The sequence below is a fragment of the Notechis scutatus genome, chromosome 1 (assembly GCF_049901735.1).
Source record: "Notechis scutatus isolate UNSWTSFEM ecotype Mainland chromosome 1, rNotScu1.2, whole genome shotgun sequence".
Lineage (NCBI taxonomy): Eukaryota > Metazoa > Chordata > Lepidosauria > Squamata > Elapidae > Notechis > Notechis scutatus.
Window position 1 is genome coordinate 24,323,067 of NC_142009.1, and position 15,952 is coordinate 24,339,018.

A 15,952-nucleotide genomic window follows, 5' to 3' on the forward strand; every position below is an offset into this window, starting at 1 on the left:
ACTATTAACCAAGAAAGCTTGGAGATTCAGTTGCAAGCAGTATGTGGTGACCTACACAGGAGGGAAACAGCTGCCAATATCAGGGGACAGTAAATGGACAATTATGAAAGTGCAAGGGACTCCTGCAGAGAAAGCGACTTCAGGTAGAATTCTAATCAAATAAAATCTCTGAGTATTGAGGAAGGAACCTGGAGTATGGATAATCTTGACTTAGAACTGGTACATCAGGAGTGATGGCTGACACCATCATCACATAATAAAATTAATTTGGCTTATTGACTGCTTATGTGCCATCAAGTTGGTGTGGACTCTTAACAACCACATACATTTTCTCCATAACAATCGATCCCTAACCTTGTCCTTCAGATCTTCTAGTGGTGTACCATCAGTGCCATAACTGAGTCTGGCCACATTGCTGCTGCTTGCCCTCTTCTTCTCTTTTCTTCCACCTTTTCCAGCATCAGAGCTCTTGCCAGAGTCCAGTTGTGCTGCGAACTCTGCATTGGCTTCCAAGGACAATTCAAACTGCTGATTGTAACCTATAACATCTTCATGATTTGGTACTGGAGTATCTGAAGGACCACATACACCAAACAGAACTGACTCATCTGATTCATTTAGTCTAAAGAGGGTTGTTAAAAGTCCCACTCCCAAAAAGAAGCAAGAGGAAAGAGAGATGGAGGAAGAACCCGTTGCTGCTTAGCATATGCTTCACAACACTTTTCCTCCTGAAGTTTGTTTGGTACTTTCCATTTTCCAGAAGACTGAACACTTTAAATAATTTGGAGGAGGAGGAGGAGAATGCTTGGCTTTGGTGGCACAGGGCAGATTTTATTTGATTTTTTAATATTTTTTATTCTATGAAATACCAGGAATCTCTAGAAGACTATATTGCATTAAAATAGTTAATAGATAAATAAATCAATGTGCTATATGAACTCAAAATGGATGAATCACCTAGCCACTTAAATCTGTTCATAAAATCCTAGGGCTGGAAGGGACTTTAGAGGTCTTCTAATCCAACCTCCTGTCCAAGTTTGGGCAAGTTTGTTTAATTTGTGCAAACCGAATGTTTTGCGAATTAGTGGATTACCCAAATATTATTTGATTTAGGAATGACTGTCAATCTGCCTCTTCTCTCTGGTCTTTTCTGCTTTTATATGGGCCTGGCGTCCCACCTGCATGTTTGTTTGTTTTTTTAGATGTGATCCTTTCATCATTCTCCCAATGATTTCCTTAAATCTCTTTCTCTGGAAGTGTGAAGCATCTGGATCAGAACTTCATTGCCTGAGCCTGCTCATGTTGGGTTTCAGGACTGAATCATCTTTGGCCTCTTGCCACTCTTCCTTTGAACAGGAGCTCTATGATACTGCTGGATGGTGGGAAGGACCACCCGAAAAAGGGTGATTGAGAAGAGTGTGTACCAGAAGAGAGACAAGAGCTCATGTCTATCTGTTCCTCTTCCAGGTGGCTGGGGAGCAAAAATATCACCCTGAATGCTTCAGCTGCCTGAACTGCCAGGTGTTCATTGGCGATGGAGATACTTACGCACTGGTGGAACGATCCAAGCTGTACTGGTGAGTGGGAATTTGGCTGAATGAGATCATTGGGATCGTCCCTAATTTTGAATTCACAACAAAGGCCCTGTAAATTTAGATTGGACACACTTTGGAGGTAGGTGGTGGGGAGAGATTGGCCTCAATTTGCTCGGTTTGAAAATTCTAATAATAATTATAAACAAACTAAACACTGAAGGGATAGTAAAATAGAGAATAAAAAGTATGCCGAAAAAGAGAAAAGAAAGAAAAAGAGAAGAATCCTTATTCATTTTCTTTCTTTCTTTTTTCTTTCTTTTTGGAGGGTTACCTCTTCCTTTTTTTTTGGAGGGTTACCTCTTCCAGAGGAGACCTATTGGTGTTTCTCAGCAAGCTTTTAAAACATTCTTCAGTCAGTTTCTGGTGGTAGCCTTGGGCTCTTTCGTCCTGAGGTTTGGAAATGGATGTCCTAGCTTGTGGTACCTTTTCTTCCATGCTGCAGTGGGCACTGTTATTACCAGATGGTGGTGACACCCGTGATGGATCAGCTGCTTCCAGAATCTCCCGGCACCCGGATTCCACACACGGTTACCCTGGTGTCTATTCCAGCATGTTCCGAAAGCAAGCGAGGGTTTTCCGTCTCCATTGACAAGCATGGAGGTTCTGAGCACACACACACTGTGCGAGTTCGTGAGTGAGTACAGACTGCCAGACATTAAGAAATGTTGTTCTTCAGAAATTGTAGCTTTCCATATCAGACCTCTGGGGTGTTCTGAATGATAGAGGCTATTTACAACAGTTTGGCATTACAAATGTAGATTTTTAACATTTTGACATCTGAAATTTAACAGGCATTTCTTTTTTTCTTTTTTTTATCTACCTATTCTGAGTCTCGCTGGCATATTTTTGGTTGGGGTAGGCTTTAAATAAGAATTTCCCTAAACTGTCAGATATCAAATATTAGTTACCATTGTATGATACCAATCAGTCTATAATACAAGTCATACATTTGCAAGCTGTCTATCCAATCCCATGAAAATCTCAAGACTGTTACATGGAAATAACTGTGAAATAAGGAACCACTCAATTATTTGTCAGACGCAATTGTCTGGTACTCTTGGTGTCAGATAATTGTGTATTTTCAGAGAATATGAGGTGATATCTGATGTAATCAAACGATCTGCAGAATATCATGAGAATCTGAGTGTGGAGGTCAGAAAAGAGGGGCAACTGACAAAATAAAAACCTGATTTTATTCGAGAGATGGAACTGTTTAATAAGTTCTGTTCTTTTCACAACTCCTTTTCCTTATGTGTTGATTGCAATGCCTAGAAGCCTTAAACTGAATGGCTTAGGAGTTGCAATCCCAACGCATCTGAAGGACATCTGGCTGAAGAATGAGGGTCTATATCATGTTGATTGATTGTAAGAGGAGGGTGATGGAATCTAGGTGCTTTGATCCTTCTCCTCTAGTTTTCAGAGAAAGCTCTAGCATGCTATCTCTTTCCTGAGGCTTAGTTTGGAAGATATATTGTCGGGCTTCACTAATCGTGCCTGACACATTGCCAGCCACCTAATAGGGAGTAGGAGATAAGTCTTCGAATCTGTGCCTCCTACTTGACTAGCTGTTCCCCTCGCTGAAACAACACGGGACTGTTGCCTGTTCCAGTTACAGAACGTAACAATGTGGATCCATTGCAAGTTCCTGCCGAACTATCTTTAATTGCAGGGCTTAAGGATTGTATTAGGTTCCAGCGATGAGGAGGGGAACTCATCTTATTGTGGTTTCTTTTTCTTTGGCTTATGAGTTAGCACTTCGGGGTTAGGTGTGTTCTGGGCGTCGGATATAGATGCGATTAGGATTGCGGGGCGGTGGCTCATGGGGTTAATTAGTTAGGGAATGGGAAGGGGATGGGGCATAAAAGGCGCTGGGAGGCATTCACTCTCAGCGCTGGCTTTGCTCGGGATTGCTGTTGTTCGCCCACTGGAAGGAAACAATCTACAATAAACTACTTTTCACCAAACCTGTGAGTAAATGTGTTTGTTGACTGAGTTTCCGGATTTCCGAAATAGGGCTTACATATATTCCAGAACAGAGTAACTTAAGTCTCCTTTGCTGCCCCCTTCTGTATTCTTAGATTAGACCCAGACTGCATAAGCCCCGATATGAAGAATTCCATCCATGTTGGCGACCGCATTCTGGAAATCAATGGCACACCAATTCGTCATGTCCCGCTGGATGAGGTGATTTTTTTTTTGTCAGTACTGATCAGTGATGGGATTCAATTTTTTTTTACTACCAGCGTGGGTGTGACCCGATGGACGTGGCAGGGAAAGTATACTGTAAAATCTCCAGTCAGAGGTGGTATTGGCCAGTTCTCCAAACTACTCCAAATTTCCACTACTGGTTCTCCAGAACTGGTCAGAACCTGCTGAATACCACCTCTAGTACTGACTCAATCATCCGCTTCTCGTTTTTGTTTCCACAATGAGGGCCCGTGCCTCTCAGGATGTATTGCCTCTCTCCTATAGCCTGCCTTCTCTGTCTCTACAGATCGATCTTCTAATCCAAGAGACCAGTCGCCTGTTGCAGCTGACCATTGAACACGACCCTCATGATATCATTGAAAGCAGCCCTCTCTCAGAGCTGCGCAGTCCCCTGCATTCGCCCAGCCACACACCTTGCCCAGACCCTTCAGCCATTCGCCAGCGCTCTGTCATGTAAGGATTGAGTAGAAGATGGCTCTCTGAAGTAGATTCCCCTCTCCCTCCTACAGAGAAAAGTTTTTGCTCTCATGCTATAGCCATGATGGCGGCGAATCTATGGCATGCGTGCCACAGGTGGCACGCAGAGCCATTTGTGCGGGCACGCAAACCCCAGCCAAACTTAATGCGCATGCACATGCTTCCCAGATGATTTTTGGCCCATCTGAGGCCATTTTCACCCTCCCGGAGGCTCAAGGGAAGGCACTGAAGCCTCGAGAATCTGGAAAATACCGGAAGTGCCTAAACAGGCCTGTTTTCAGCCTCCTGAGGCTGCAGAGGCTTCCCTCGAGCCTCTGGGAGGGCGAAACGGCCTCTCCTGGGCTCCGGAGGCACCCCGGAGGCTGAAAACAGGCATGGGTATTTCTGGAAGGCCCGTTTTTCAGCCTAAGGCTGCAGAGGCTTCCCTCGAGCCTCTGGGAGGGCGAAAACAGCCTCAAACAGGCCGAAAATCAGCTGGGGGGGGCACACGCATGTGCAGTGCAGGTAAGGGGACGGGGCGGGAGTGTTGCATGTGCATGCATAGGGGGGCGGGGCGCATTGCATTATGGGTGCTGGTACGCACACATGCAAGCTTTCGGCACACCACAACAAAAAGGTTTGCCATCACTGTGCTATAGAAATGCAACTAGAAAATAGTTAGTGCGCTCTTCCCTAGCCTAGTGCCCTGAAGATTGTGTTGGGAAGGCACTTGGAGTTCACAAAATCCCCAGCCAGGTTGGCAGCCTACAAGGTATCAGGTTCGAGGAAGGCTGCCTTGAAATTATAAATGTAGAAACAGGCAGAAAAGGAGCCACTCTGAGCATAATCCTTGGCAAATCCAATGATGGTGCCTTCTTGTCCAACTTCCATTTCTATTTTCCAGTCTCATGTTGTTTTTATGCACACATTGCCCTTTATATATTTACTAAATTAACTTATTTCCTAGACTAATGCAAGACACCAGACTGAAACGAATTAAATGGACTGGGGGTGTATAACACTTTATGCCACAAACTCTCCCCCCCACACAAAGTTTAACTGAATTTAACATGTTTCTGATACAACTGCTAAGGGAGCTGGCTAAGTGTATTATTCATACACTGTCCCTCTCTGCTTAATAATTTACAATTCCATCTGTTTGTGAGCAACACACCCAAGGAAATATGTTTTTCCAAAGTATATCAGATTCCTCCTTGTGGGCTCCTTTGCGTGCTTGCATTTTCTAGGTTTCTTGAGTAAAGATGTTTTGAGAAAAAAGAAACTTTAGTAAAGATATTTTAAGTTTGTGAATTAGTTATATCCTAGCAGAGGTCAGTAGATCTCAAGAATAGAAGAGAATATATAAGCTCAGGTTTGAATTGAGTCAATAAGTCATGTCGCTAGACTTGTTTCCTAGTTGGGTAATGATATGGCTGCAACCAAACAACCAAGCTCAAAGACCATCAAGGACTCCATTGATGTCAACAGTTCTGTCGCTTTATCAAATGTGGTCACTATGGTGTGCAGTTGTAACCAGTGTTCCCCTTAAGGCAAGGAGAGGGACATTTGTAACTATCAAAATGTTGGAGGTTTTTTTTTTTTCAAACTTGCAATTTATTTTTTACTTTTATTGCAACATATTCCATTAATACTGCCCCATGCCTGGCGTAGAAGCATTGCCATTCTGTCTCTGCCTCCCAACTGACTGTTGGATCCAGGAGACTCCCTTAAGCCTCTGTTAAACATGTGTGGTAGAAGTGTTTATCTTGAAATAATTCTAGCTAATCAGTTGATCCAAATTTAATTCTGGTAATTGAAAAGAAGTCAACTGGCTTGTTTCTAGGACTTATTGCTGGTGGTAACCAGTTTGTCTTGTTCATAACCAGTTTGTTATGCGAATGAAGGCGAATATACGTGTCCCAGGATAATGTTGCAGGATCCAATCTGGGTCAGTCAGCCAGACCAGAGGTTTAGTCTTCCGAGCTTTCGGATTCATGCTGGAGCCCAACCTCAGGGCACTTCTCTCTCTCCAGAATGTGAGATACACATTCTCTCTCACACATTCCAGGTGAGAGAGAAGTTCCCTGAGGATGGGCTCCAGCATGAATCTGAAAGCTCAGAAGACTAAACTTCTGGTCCTGGTGACCAACCCAGATGGGATCCTGCAATTTATTATGATTCAGACTATGCAGCAAACTGGTTTCTTTAGATAAGGTGATTCCATGCTGGAGGAAATGGGGGAGACTGTGAGCCCAAGAGGCGTGTGCCTTGTTGAAACTCATTGAGCAGCAGAACATCAGGAATAAGGTTCCTGAACAACAACAGCAAAACAACTGAACAGGGGCGCAGGTTCTACTCCTGTGAAAATGGCCATTTTGTAATGTTTTACCAATCCAAAGAAGGTGAGGGTAAATTGCAAGTTGTCCTAATTAAGCTGGAAGTTGTTCAAGATGAAAGTCTTCCAGTTTCTCCCTGAACCAAGAAATATTGATCTGGGGCACCTGGAAATTGGTCTTTTGTGAGAAGAGCATGCCTGATGTACACCTGAGAAGAACATTTCTCTTCTTCTGCACAGGAGGAGCTGTAGCATTGATAAGTCACCTTGTTCCAGCTCTCTGGGCTCCCCGTCCTCCCAAAGGAAAGATATTGGTCGCTCAGAATCACTACGTGTTGTCTCCCGTCTTCATCGCATCTTCCGCCCTTCGGATCTCATTCATGGCGAGGTGTTGGGCAAGGGCTGCTTCGGGCAAGCCATTAAGGTACAGGCATGGTACCAGGACAGCATTTCGCTGAGGATGTATTAAGGATACATTTTGTACAATGCCATTTACTTACAAAGTTTTGGGGAAAAGTAGTAGACTGTATAAATACGATTGTGTAACAAAAGCTAAAATTTTTAGACAATGATATTTTTTTATATTACATACCAAGCACTTGGAATGTGGCAACTGGACAGTGTAAATGCATTCTCTGTGTCCCTACTGTGCCCAAAAGACTGATATTCTGGCACTGGGAAGAGAAACATATAACCCCATTTACTCAATGGATTGAGGGCTGATTGCACTTGCCACCTATGAGCAGATTGATAGATATATGTAATGAAATATGAAACACATTTACACCAAATACAATAATTTTGAAAAGATAGTTATATATACTGTATGTATTGCACTTATTTGTTAAGTCGTGTCCAACTCTTTGCAACCCCATGGACCACAGTTTGGCATGGTGGTATTCAGCCAGTTCACACTGGTTCAAGCGAACCAGTTGTTCAATTGGATCCTAGGTGCTGCGCTGCAATTGAGAAACGGGCAATAGAGCAGCCAGCGAGAGGGAAGGAGGAGGCAGCTTTCTCTCTTTCTTCTCCCTGCTCCTCCTCCTTCCCTTCTGCCGGCAACTTCATTGCCCGTTTCTCCATTGCAGTGCCCAGTGCCCACTTTGATAGCCTGGGGGGGGTAATTTAACAACCGATTGGCCCAGGGTCAGGTTGGCCATCGCGGGAGGCTCGTCCCACATATGGGGCCGAGCTGGAGGATGGGGATGGTCCACGCCTCCCATGACAGCCAACCTGACCCTGGGCAAACCGGTTGTTAAATTATTTGAACCCCCAAAACTGGTGCCAGGAATCATCTCCCAGAGTTTGCATAAATTGATGTTCATTGCATCAATGACACTATCTAACCATCTCATCCTCTGGTGTCCTTTTCTCCTTTGGCCTTCAATCTTACCAAACATCAGGATCTTTTCCAATGAGTATTTGAGTTCAGCTTCAGTATGTGTCCTTCCAAAGAGCAGTCAGGATTGATTTCCTTAATAGTTAGTTACATTAGATAACTACTTTATATACTGGTAGTCCATGATTTATGTGGGATGCTACCACAGTTGTAAGTATGAGGACAGGTCATAAATAACGTTTTTCCATTGCTGTTGTAACTTTTAATGCTCACTAAATGAATGGTTGTAAGTTGAAGGGTACCTCTATAAAATTATCACAATTTACTGTTAAAATGGTATACATATTATTTTTGCTGTATTTTATCTCACTTTTTTTTAAAAAAAAAAATCCCCGTTATGTTTTTTTTAATTATGTTTGCATTTTTAATTTTGTGTTTTTCTTTTTTTCTTTTTGTCACTATTTTAAAAACAATAAAACAATAACATTTGAGAAGATACAGGCATGGTATTTTGTGCCCTTTCTACCAGCTGGATCTAGATTATGGCTTGATCTCACCAGCCTGTTGTTGGAATTTCTATGTTGCACCGTCATTGTTCAGTGACTCAGTCTCTAAAAGTCTGACTGAGGAGGAGATTGGACTAGCAGATACATGAACATAATTGCATTATTTTAGCTTATCCTAGAAAATTGAAAATGAAAATTGATCTATGCATACATTAAAAACTAGTGTCTTCTAAGACAGGGGTCTCCAACGTTGGCAACTTTAAGACTTGTGGACTTGTGAATTCCTCAGCCAGCAAAGCTTAAAGTTGCCAAGGTTGGAGACCCCTGTACTAAGGTAATCCTCAGTGTGCCTCTCCTCCCTGCCTTTATCTTAGAGAGCATTAGGGCGAGTCAATTCTGTGACACTTCAAATTATATTCTGTGTTGGACTTGTATTTCGTTTACCAGACGATTGCGGCTCTTCTTCCTGTCTCTCAAGATTATTTTTACAGTCCATTACAGTGACCCTTAAGATCCCTTGTAACTGTATGATTCTAAATGTTTCCTCCTGTAATAAAGTCCTAAATGCCATCTGCTTTCTTCATCAGGTGACCCATCGGGAGACTGGAGAAGTGATGGTCATGAAGGAACTTATCCGTTTTGATGAGGAGACCCAAAGAACATTTCTTAAAGAGGTTGGTTGCTCCAGCTTAGTCCACTGGCTAGAGAAGTTTCCTTTCTGTTGATTTCTTATTAGTATCATTTAAGTTTTTGGTTTTTTTACTCCCCACATCAAATGTTACCTACCGTATTTGCCGGCGTATAAGCGACTGGGCGTATAAGACGACCCCCAACATTTCCACTCAAAATATAGAGTTTGTTATATACTCGCCGTATAAGACTACCCCCTCTTCCACACACCTTCCACTTTTGCACTTTTTTTTTTTTTTGACGCACTTTTCTGCTTTGGACAATTTTGAAATGAGCTAATCCAATTTTGAACCAAGAATATGCCAATAGCTATGGAGTTTAGAAATGAGTTTTAAAAATATTTTCATTGCTTACCATTAAGCGTAAAATATGTTGTAAATAAAATGAGAACACAGGAAACGTTCTCTTCTCAATACAGCTGATCTCTCTCTCTCTCTCTCTCACACACACACACACACACACACACACACACACACACACACCAAAAACCCGGACACTGAAAAGGCTGCCAAGGAACAGTATATTCAATGCCTTCTCTTTAATCAAGAAACAAGGAATTCCTTAGAATCTTTTTTTTTCCCCAAGTGGCCCTCTTTAAAAAAATATATGGAGGTAACACTTTCATTCAAAAAGTCTTCCAGTATCTGGAGTCGCTCAGACATATTGAAGTGAGGCAGGAGAGTAAGTGAAATTTGAAATGATCCAGCTACAGTTTTCTTCCCCTCCCGCCCGAAGGCCATTATCTCCACATCAAAATGAACGAGGGGAGGCAAAGAAGCCAAACACGCTAAAAGGATCTCTTTATTTTCCTACACAAGGTCACACCTACTTTTCCGCATTCAAAGGACAACCTCTCCTCACCACCACCACCACACACACACACACACACCAATACCCGCAAACAATGTTCTGGGCATTAATCACCATTGCTACATTAACCTGGTAAATTTATACCCTGCCTCCCCCAGTGTTGCTTTGACGGCAGGATTTCACACAGCAGGGCGCTCGCTCGCTCTCTTCTCCGCTCTCCCACCGTTCGCACATGTTGGAAGCACCGTAAAACCTGATAACCCACCCGGGGCTCCCCATCCTTAACCTACAGCCGCCCGCATGCAAAACCTGCGTGCAAAAAAAAAAAGAAAAAGTACGCCGCACGTGAGGATCTTGAATCCTCTCCTCCCCACACCGCTAAGGAAGGAAGAGGGGGAAAGGTTGCGCAGCGCGTGGCGAGTGACACCCGCACACACACACACACACACACACACACACAAACACACACACACCGCTCCCCCCAGCCTCCCTCCCGGCTGCAACTCAAGCTCAAAGTGGGAGTCGGAGTCCTCCCGGCGTATAAGACGACCCCCCACTTGGAGGAATGTTTTTCAGGGCAAAAAGTCGTCTTATACGCCGGCAAATACGGTAATTTAAATCTTTGTCCCTCTTCTTTAAATGTGTATGGTGATCTCTAGTATTTTGACACTGTAAGCAAGGATTTCTGATTTAAGTTTCATACGGAGCATATACTGTTCTATAGCATTCTTTGACAAGCTGTTCCTCCACAATATTTGCCAAAATCTTTCATTTTGTGATGTCCCCAAAGTTTAGGTAGTTGCTACAGGGCTTACAGACAAGCAGGTAATAGTCCAATGTTTTACAAAATTGACGCATTTTTCCTGATGTTGTATGCCCCGTAGTTTCCTGTCAAGAGGTTTTGAGGAATGCAGGATTAACTGTCTTGTGGTTTTGTTCCTTAGGTGAAGGTAATGCGCTGCCTGGAACATCCCAATGTGCTGAGGTTTATTGGAGTCCTCTACAAAGACAAGAGGCTGAACTTCATCACAGAGTACATCAAGGGAGGCACCCTTCGTGGGATCATTAAGAGCATGGTGAGCACATAGAACCTACATCAGATCTAATGTGAGAATATTGAGCATCTGAACAGGAGAAGGGAGAGCAGCAGAGACAGTCTGGCTGGGTTCACACAACACAGTAACCCAGGGTTAATAAAACACAATAGCTGTGTTCATGTAGCATGTTGTGGCCAAACAAACTGACTTAGCGTCATGGCGTAATTGACGCTACATGTTAAAACACTGCTGGTTGAGCACAGACTATGAATTCCAGAGAGTATTAAGTTGCCCACCAAACCCAAAGAGAAATGCAATCCTATTCAGGATCAAAGATTGAAGCACTCCACAATCAGGAAATCCCACACGGTCTTGTCAGGTTTAGGCCTAAGCCTGTTCCTTCTCCACTGTTAAGACCAACTGGACCCATCTGCATAAAAAGGAAGAGAACTACTCTTCCACTGAGGGATCAGGCAGAATTGGGATGGTTGTACTATCTCTCTCCTAGTTCTCCCAGAAGTCATCATCAAGCATGACCAATATTGTCGTCATATTATTCCCCTGGTCTGAACCTGAACTGAATGCTCTTAGTTATCAATGAAGATCTCACAATTGCATGTGCACAATCTACTAAGCTTAGCTGATAATATTCTTGTGCTATCCAGACAGTTTAGAGTTAATGGGGTTTGGGATAGGTAGTTGGGATTTGAGAGCTGTCCCCTTAAGGGAATGCATCATGGTAAATAAGGTATCCTGGGAAATGTAGTCCATGTCATGTGGCCACATCTGTAACCCTGATTGGTCACTGAATTTACCCTTGGTGGGTTGGGGGAGGTTTCTTCACTCTTGCCTGAACACAGCCTCATGGTAGCATCTCTACCCCCTGCATCTACTACTATGGGATGAAATATGGAATAGAAAGATTACTATCATTTTACATTACAATTTCAACTATGCAAAGAATTGGACATTAGATGCATCTCGACATAACTGTGAGTCACCTTGAGGATACCTAATATAATCCAATAAAAGAAACTTTGTATGGAAGAATTTGTAGAGTTATTCTGTCTTTATATTCAGCAGGTGAATCAAAAGACAGAATAACTCTGTTATGTTTTTGATTTAGAGTATTGTGCAAACATGATTAATTCAGTAACCAGCAAAGTGTGTTTTGTGAACATAGTCATGAAAAGGATGGAAAGTCTTTTTCCTGCTACTCTTTCCACACCCTGATAGAAGTGAGATGCTCCAGATGGGTTTCACCCCAACTTTTCCAAATATTTCACTCACTAGCAACCTTTTTCTTCCAGGATAGTCAGTATCCTTGGAGCCAGCGGGTCAGTTTTGCAAAAGACATCGCTTCAGGGATGGTGAGTGTGAGCATGAATTTGCAGCAGAGTGATCCAGTAATTCTGTGGGGCATCAGGAAAGCACCTTGCAGGAATCGTTTTAAAATTTCCTTTCTGTCTTATTCACTAGCTTGTAGAAGTATGTGAGCAATCCAGGAGGGTTGCTCACCAAATGAAGCCTCCATAACTTGAGGCAACTTAGCCTTGGTAAAAAATAACACAGCATGTTACTTGTGAGCTTTCCAGAATAACTTACTGACCAGACTTGTGAGCACAGTGCTAGATTGTGTGGACTTTTTGAATCTGATTTAGTTGGGTTCATTTTTACCTGCTTATGAATAAAGGTGGGTGAAATAGATTTGGTTAAAATAAAAAATACACTCACAATATAAATAGGTCGGTCATTGACCAATTTAATTTTACAAACTTTTTTGCATTGGTCATTAAATGAACCTGAAGTTGTTAAGCGAATGCCGCTTAACATCGGTAAGCAAACCAATGGTTGACTATGAGTGCAGTTTTGTCAAAAACTGGAAGTGCCAGTTTTCGGCAAAACTGTAGTAAAACTTAATCACATGTCAGTGGGATGCTGCAAATGGCCGTTAATATGGCCATGTTGCCAAGGTTCTGAAGTTTGGTCATGTGATTATTGGAATTTCAAATCTGAGTCATAAGTAGCCCTAAGGTACAGTAAATCTATTGTAACTTTGAACGGTTGCTAAGTGACCAGTCATAACTCAAGGACTACCTGTAGGCTACATGATGGGTCAAGTTTCATTTCAAAAATAACAACTCAGCCTCCTGTAAAAGAGCATCTAGCAGTGTTGTATGAAGTGAAGTCAACCATATCCATTGAAAAAAGAAAGGAGTTATGGAAAAATAACATTTCTAACTCTTCTGTTCTCATTTCTTTTTACAGGCTTATCTCCATTCTATGAATATCATTCACAGGGACCTCAATACACACAACTGCCTTGTGCGAGAAGTAAGCTGACACTGGTCAAATTTTTAATTCATTCATTAATTTAAGTTTTATTTGCATTATTTGGTTTTCTAAGTTTGTTGATTTTTAAAAGCTAAAAACAATTTTAAAAGCAAGGAGAAAATGTTGCTGATCACATTTTGAGAAGGTAAGTTATGAAGAGTTTCCTTACTTTTTAAGAACATCTTCCTAAAAACAACAAATGAAGAAGAGGATTATTATAGGTCTTGAATTATCTCTGATTTGTGAAAATATATAACATTTTAGGATGCAGGATCATAGAAACCTGGCTCTGTTTTCAGATTGTATTTTGTTCCAAATCTCTGCTTTGTTTCAGATTACTGTGTGAATAGAAAGTGAGAACTTGGAACTAGTAGCCAAGTTCAGGTTTGTTCCCTCTATTGTCTCCTACACTTTTAACAAATTAACAGGTAGATTTCTCAGGGGCAGGCAGAAGTTAATCCAAGACTGATTTGTTGTTTACCTTCCTGAAAGCTGAAAGAGGGAATTGTATATAAAATTACAGGATCATAGAGTTGGAAGAAACCATTTAAGCTATTGTTTTTGATAGCAGTGTTCCAATATCTCAGGGGCTGCCACAAAGAAGAGGGATTCAAACTATTCTCCAAAGCACCCGAGGGTAAGACAAGAAGCAATGAGTGGAAACTAATCAAGGAGAGAAGCAACTTAGATCTAAGGAGAAATTTCCTGACAATTAGAGCAATTAATCAGTGGAACAACTTGCCACCAGAAGTTGTAAATGCTCCAACACTGGAAGTTTGAAAGACGAGATTAGATAACCATTTGTCTGGTGTAGGGTTTCTTGCCTAAGCAGGAGGTTGGACTAAAAGACCTCCAAGGTCCCTTCCAACTCTGTTATTCTAATTCTAATTTTTCAACTTTGGCAACTTTAAGATGTATGAATTTCAACTACCAGAATTCCCCAGCTAGTGCCAAAGTTGAGAAACCCCAATTTAGACTTGGGTTAAATTTGTTAGGCTATTCAACCCTATTCAGCCTAAATCCCTGTCCACTGCTGGAATCCAAATTAAAGTGTTTCAGATACTTGGCTGCCCAATTTTGCTTGAACACATTCAATAAAGAAGAATCCACTGCTAGTTCATTAATGTTTCCACTATCAAATTTGCTCTTAATAATTTAAAACAAAATTTGTAACTTTAAATGACAATTTGCCCCATCATTCTACTTTCTGCACTCTGGAATGATTAAGAACATCTCTATACTTTGAGTGTGATATCCATTCAATATTGTTGCATCATCCCTGATTCTGCTTTTCTCAAGGCTAAATAAAATGGTTAAATATGTATAGGATGTACACATACTACTAGATCATTTAAAATTTTAGTGACTTTATGTGTATCACATGCTAAACTTAATGAGATCCAATTGTGGTTAGCTTTGTTATTATAGTCTGGAGGCTTAATATGTTCTGTAAATCCAGCTGGTTGGTTAGTTTATACTTCAATTGTATTCTACAGATTTAGAAAATATATTACAGTAATTCAATGATCAGCTTTTGGGAGAATACCTATTTAGAATATTGCTTACCCTTGTTGTAGGAAATGACCAGGCTGAACCTGAGGGGGCTGAGCCCAAGGGAGGGGTCAAATGTATCATAAGTGATGAGTCCCTGCATGCCCGCAACAGATCTAAGTCCAGCCCACCTTGAATGCCTCCTTAATTCCTGCTCATTTCCCTTGACGATTGGTAGCTCAGATTTTTGTAGAGAGCTTAAAGTTGCAATAAAACTTTATACTCATTTGAATTGCCTGAATCTCCTAATTTCCCCAGGATTTGACATTTGTATCGCCTCATTTCATATCAGGATTCTTAAATTTTACAATACTTTCAGCCTCCTAAAACAATAATTGTGCAACTCCTATCTCATAAGTAAAATTTTAAAAAAATTCTTTGGGGTAGAAATTAGGCAAAATACATGCCATGTATTTTAATAATTACATTATAATTACATTATCAAACAAAGCAAGAGTTAAAACTTACTGGGTTTTTCATGACATTTCTAGATGTCATTTTGCTTTGTTTGGCTTCAGATTCTCAGGGACTAGTGTTTCTGATAAATAATAACCTGATTTCAGTCTTTTCTGTTAACAAACAATGAATGGAGAAATTTTTAAATGTTCAATACTGATCTAAAGAAAGTGAGCCACTACAAACTAGAAAGTAATGACAGAAACAGAAGCCTGTTTCAAGAAATGTTTGGGGGAAAAAAGAAGTGAAAATAACTTTCTCCTCATTTTGTTATGTGGAAATATGTAAGGAGAAAAGTTGAAAACAGTAAGAGTAGAGAACCAATAAAACAAAAATAAATGGGTTCTGAATGCATATGGATTGAATGCAACAGTGAATTTCAATGGCAAAGGAATTTATTGAGATGGTTTAATACAGGAAAAATGAACAATGATTGAATGGCAAAATGAAAACAGTAGAGGATGAGTGGAGGAGTCAAAAGGATCAGAAAGGCAGAGACAGAGTTGTGGTTGCAGAAAGTGTAAATTAGACTTATTTCCCTCTCTTTTTCTCATCTCATTCTTGAAATTATTTTTGGCTTACTATATGCTGCTCCTTTTCTGAGCTTTGCACAATTTTGCTTACTCCAAAAGGAA

General features: G+C 41.2%; 1 protein-coding gene across 2 annotated transcripts in view; it reads left to right on the forward strand.

Annotated features, from left to right (window-relative positions):
• LIMK1 (LIM domain kinase 1) overlaps positions 1–15,952 on the forward strand; it is a 53,743-nt gene that overhangs the window by 26,483 nt on the left and 11,308 nt on the right. For both annotated transcript variants that reach the window (XM_087958882.1, XM_026671670.2), the window contains 9 exons: positions 1,468–1,577; positions 2,038–2,229; positions 3,674–3,779; positions 4,090–4,256; positions 6,835–7,018; positions 9,027–9,113; positions 10,884–11,015; positions 12,287–12,346; positions 13,245–13,310. In XM_087958882.1, coding sequence (XP_087815008.1) covers positions 1,468–1,577; positions 2,038–2,229; positions 3,674–3,779; positions 4,090–4,256; positions 6,835–7,018; positions 9,027–9,113; positions 10,884–11,015; positions 12,287–12,346; positions 13,245–13,310 — 1,104 coding nt within the window. The remainder of the gene's footprint in view (positions 1–1,467; positions 1,578–2,037; positions 2,230–3,673; positions 3,780–4,089; positions 4,257–6,834; positions 7,019–9,026; positions 9,114–10,883; positions 11,016–12,286; positions 12,347–13,244; positions 13,311–15,952) is intronic.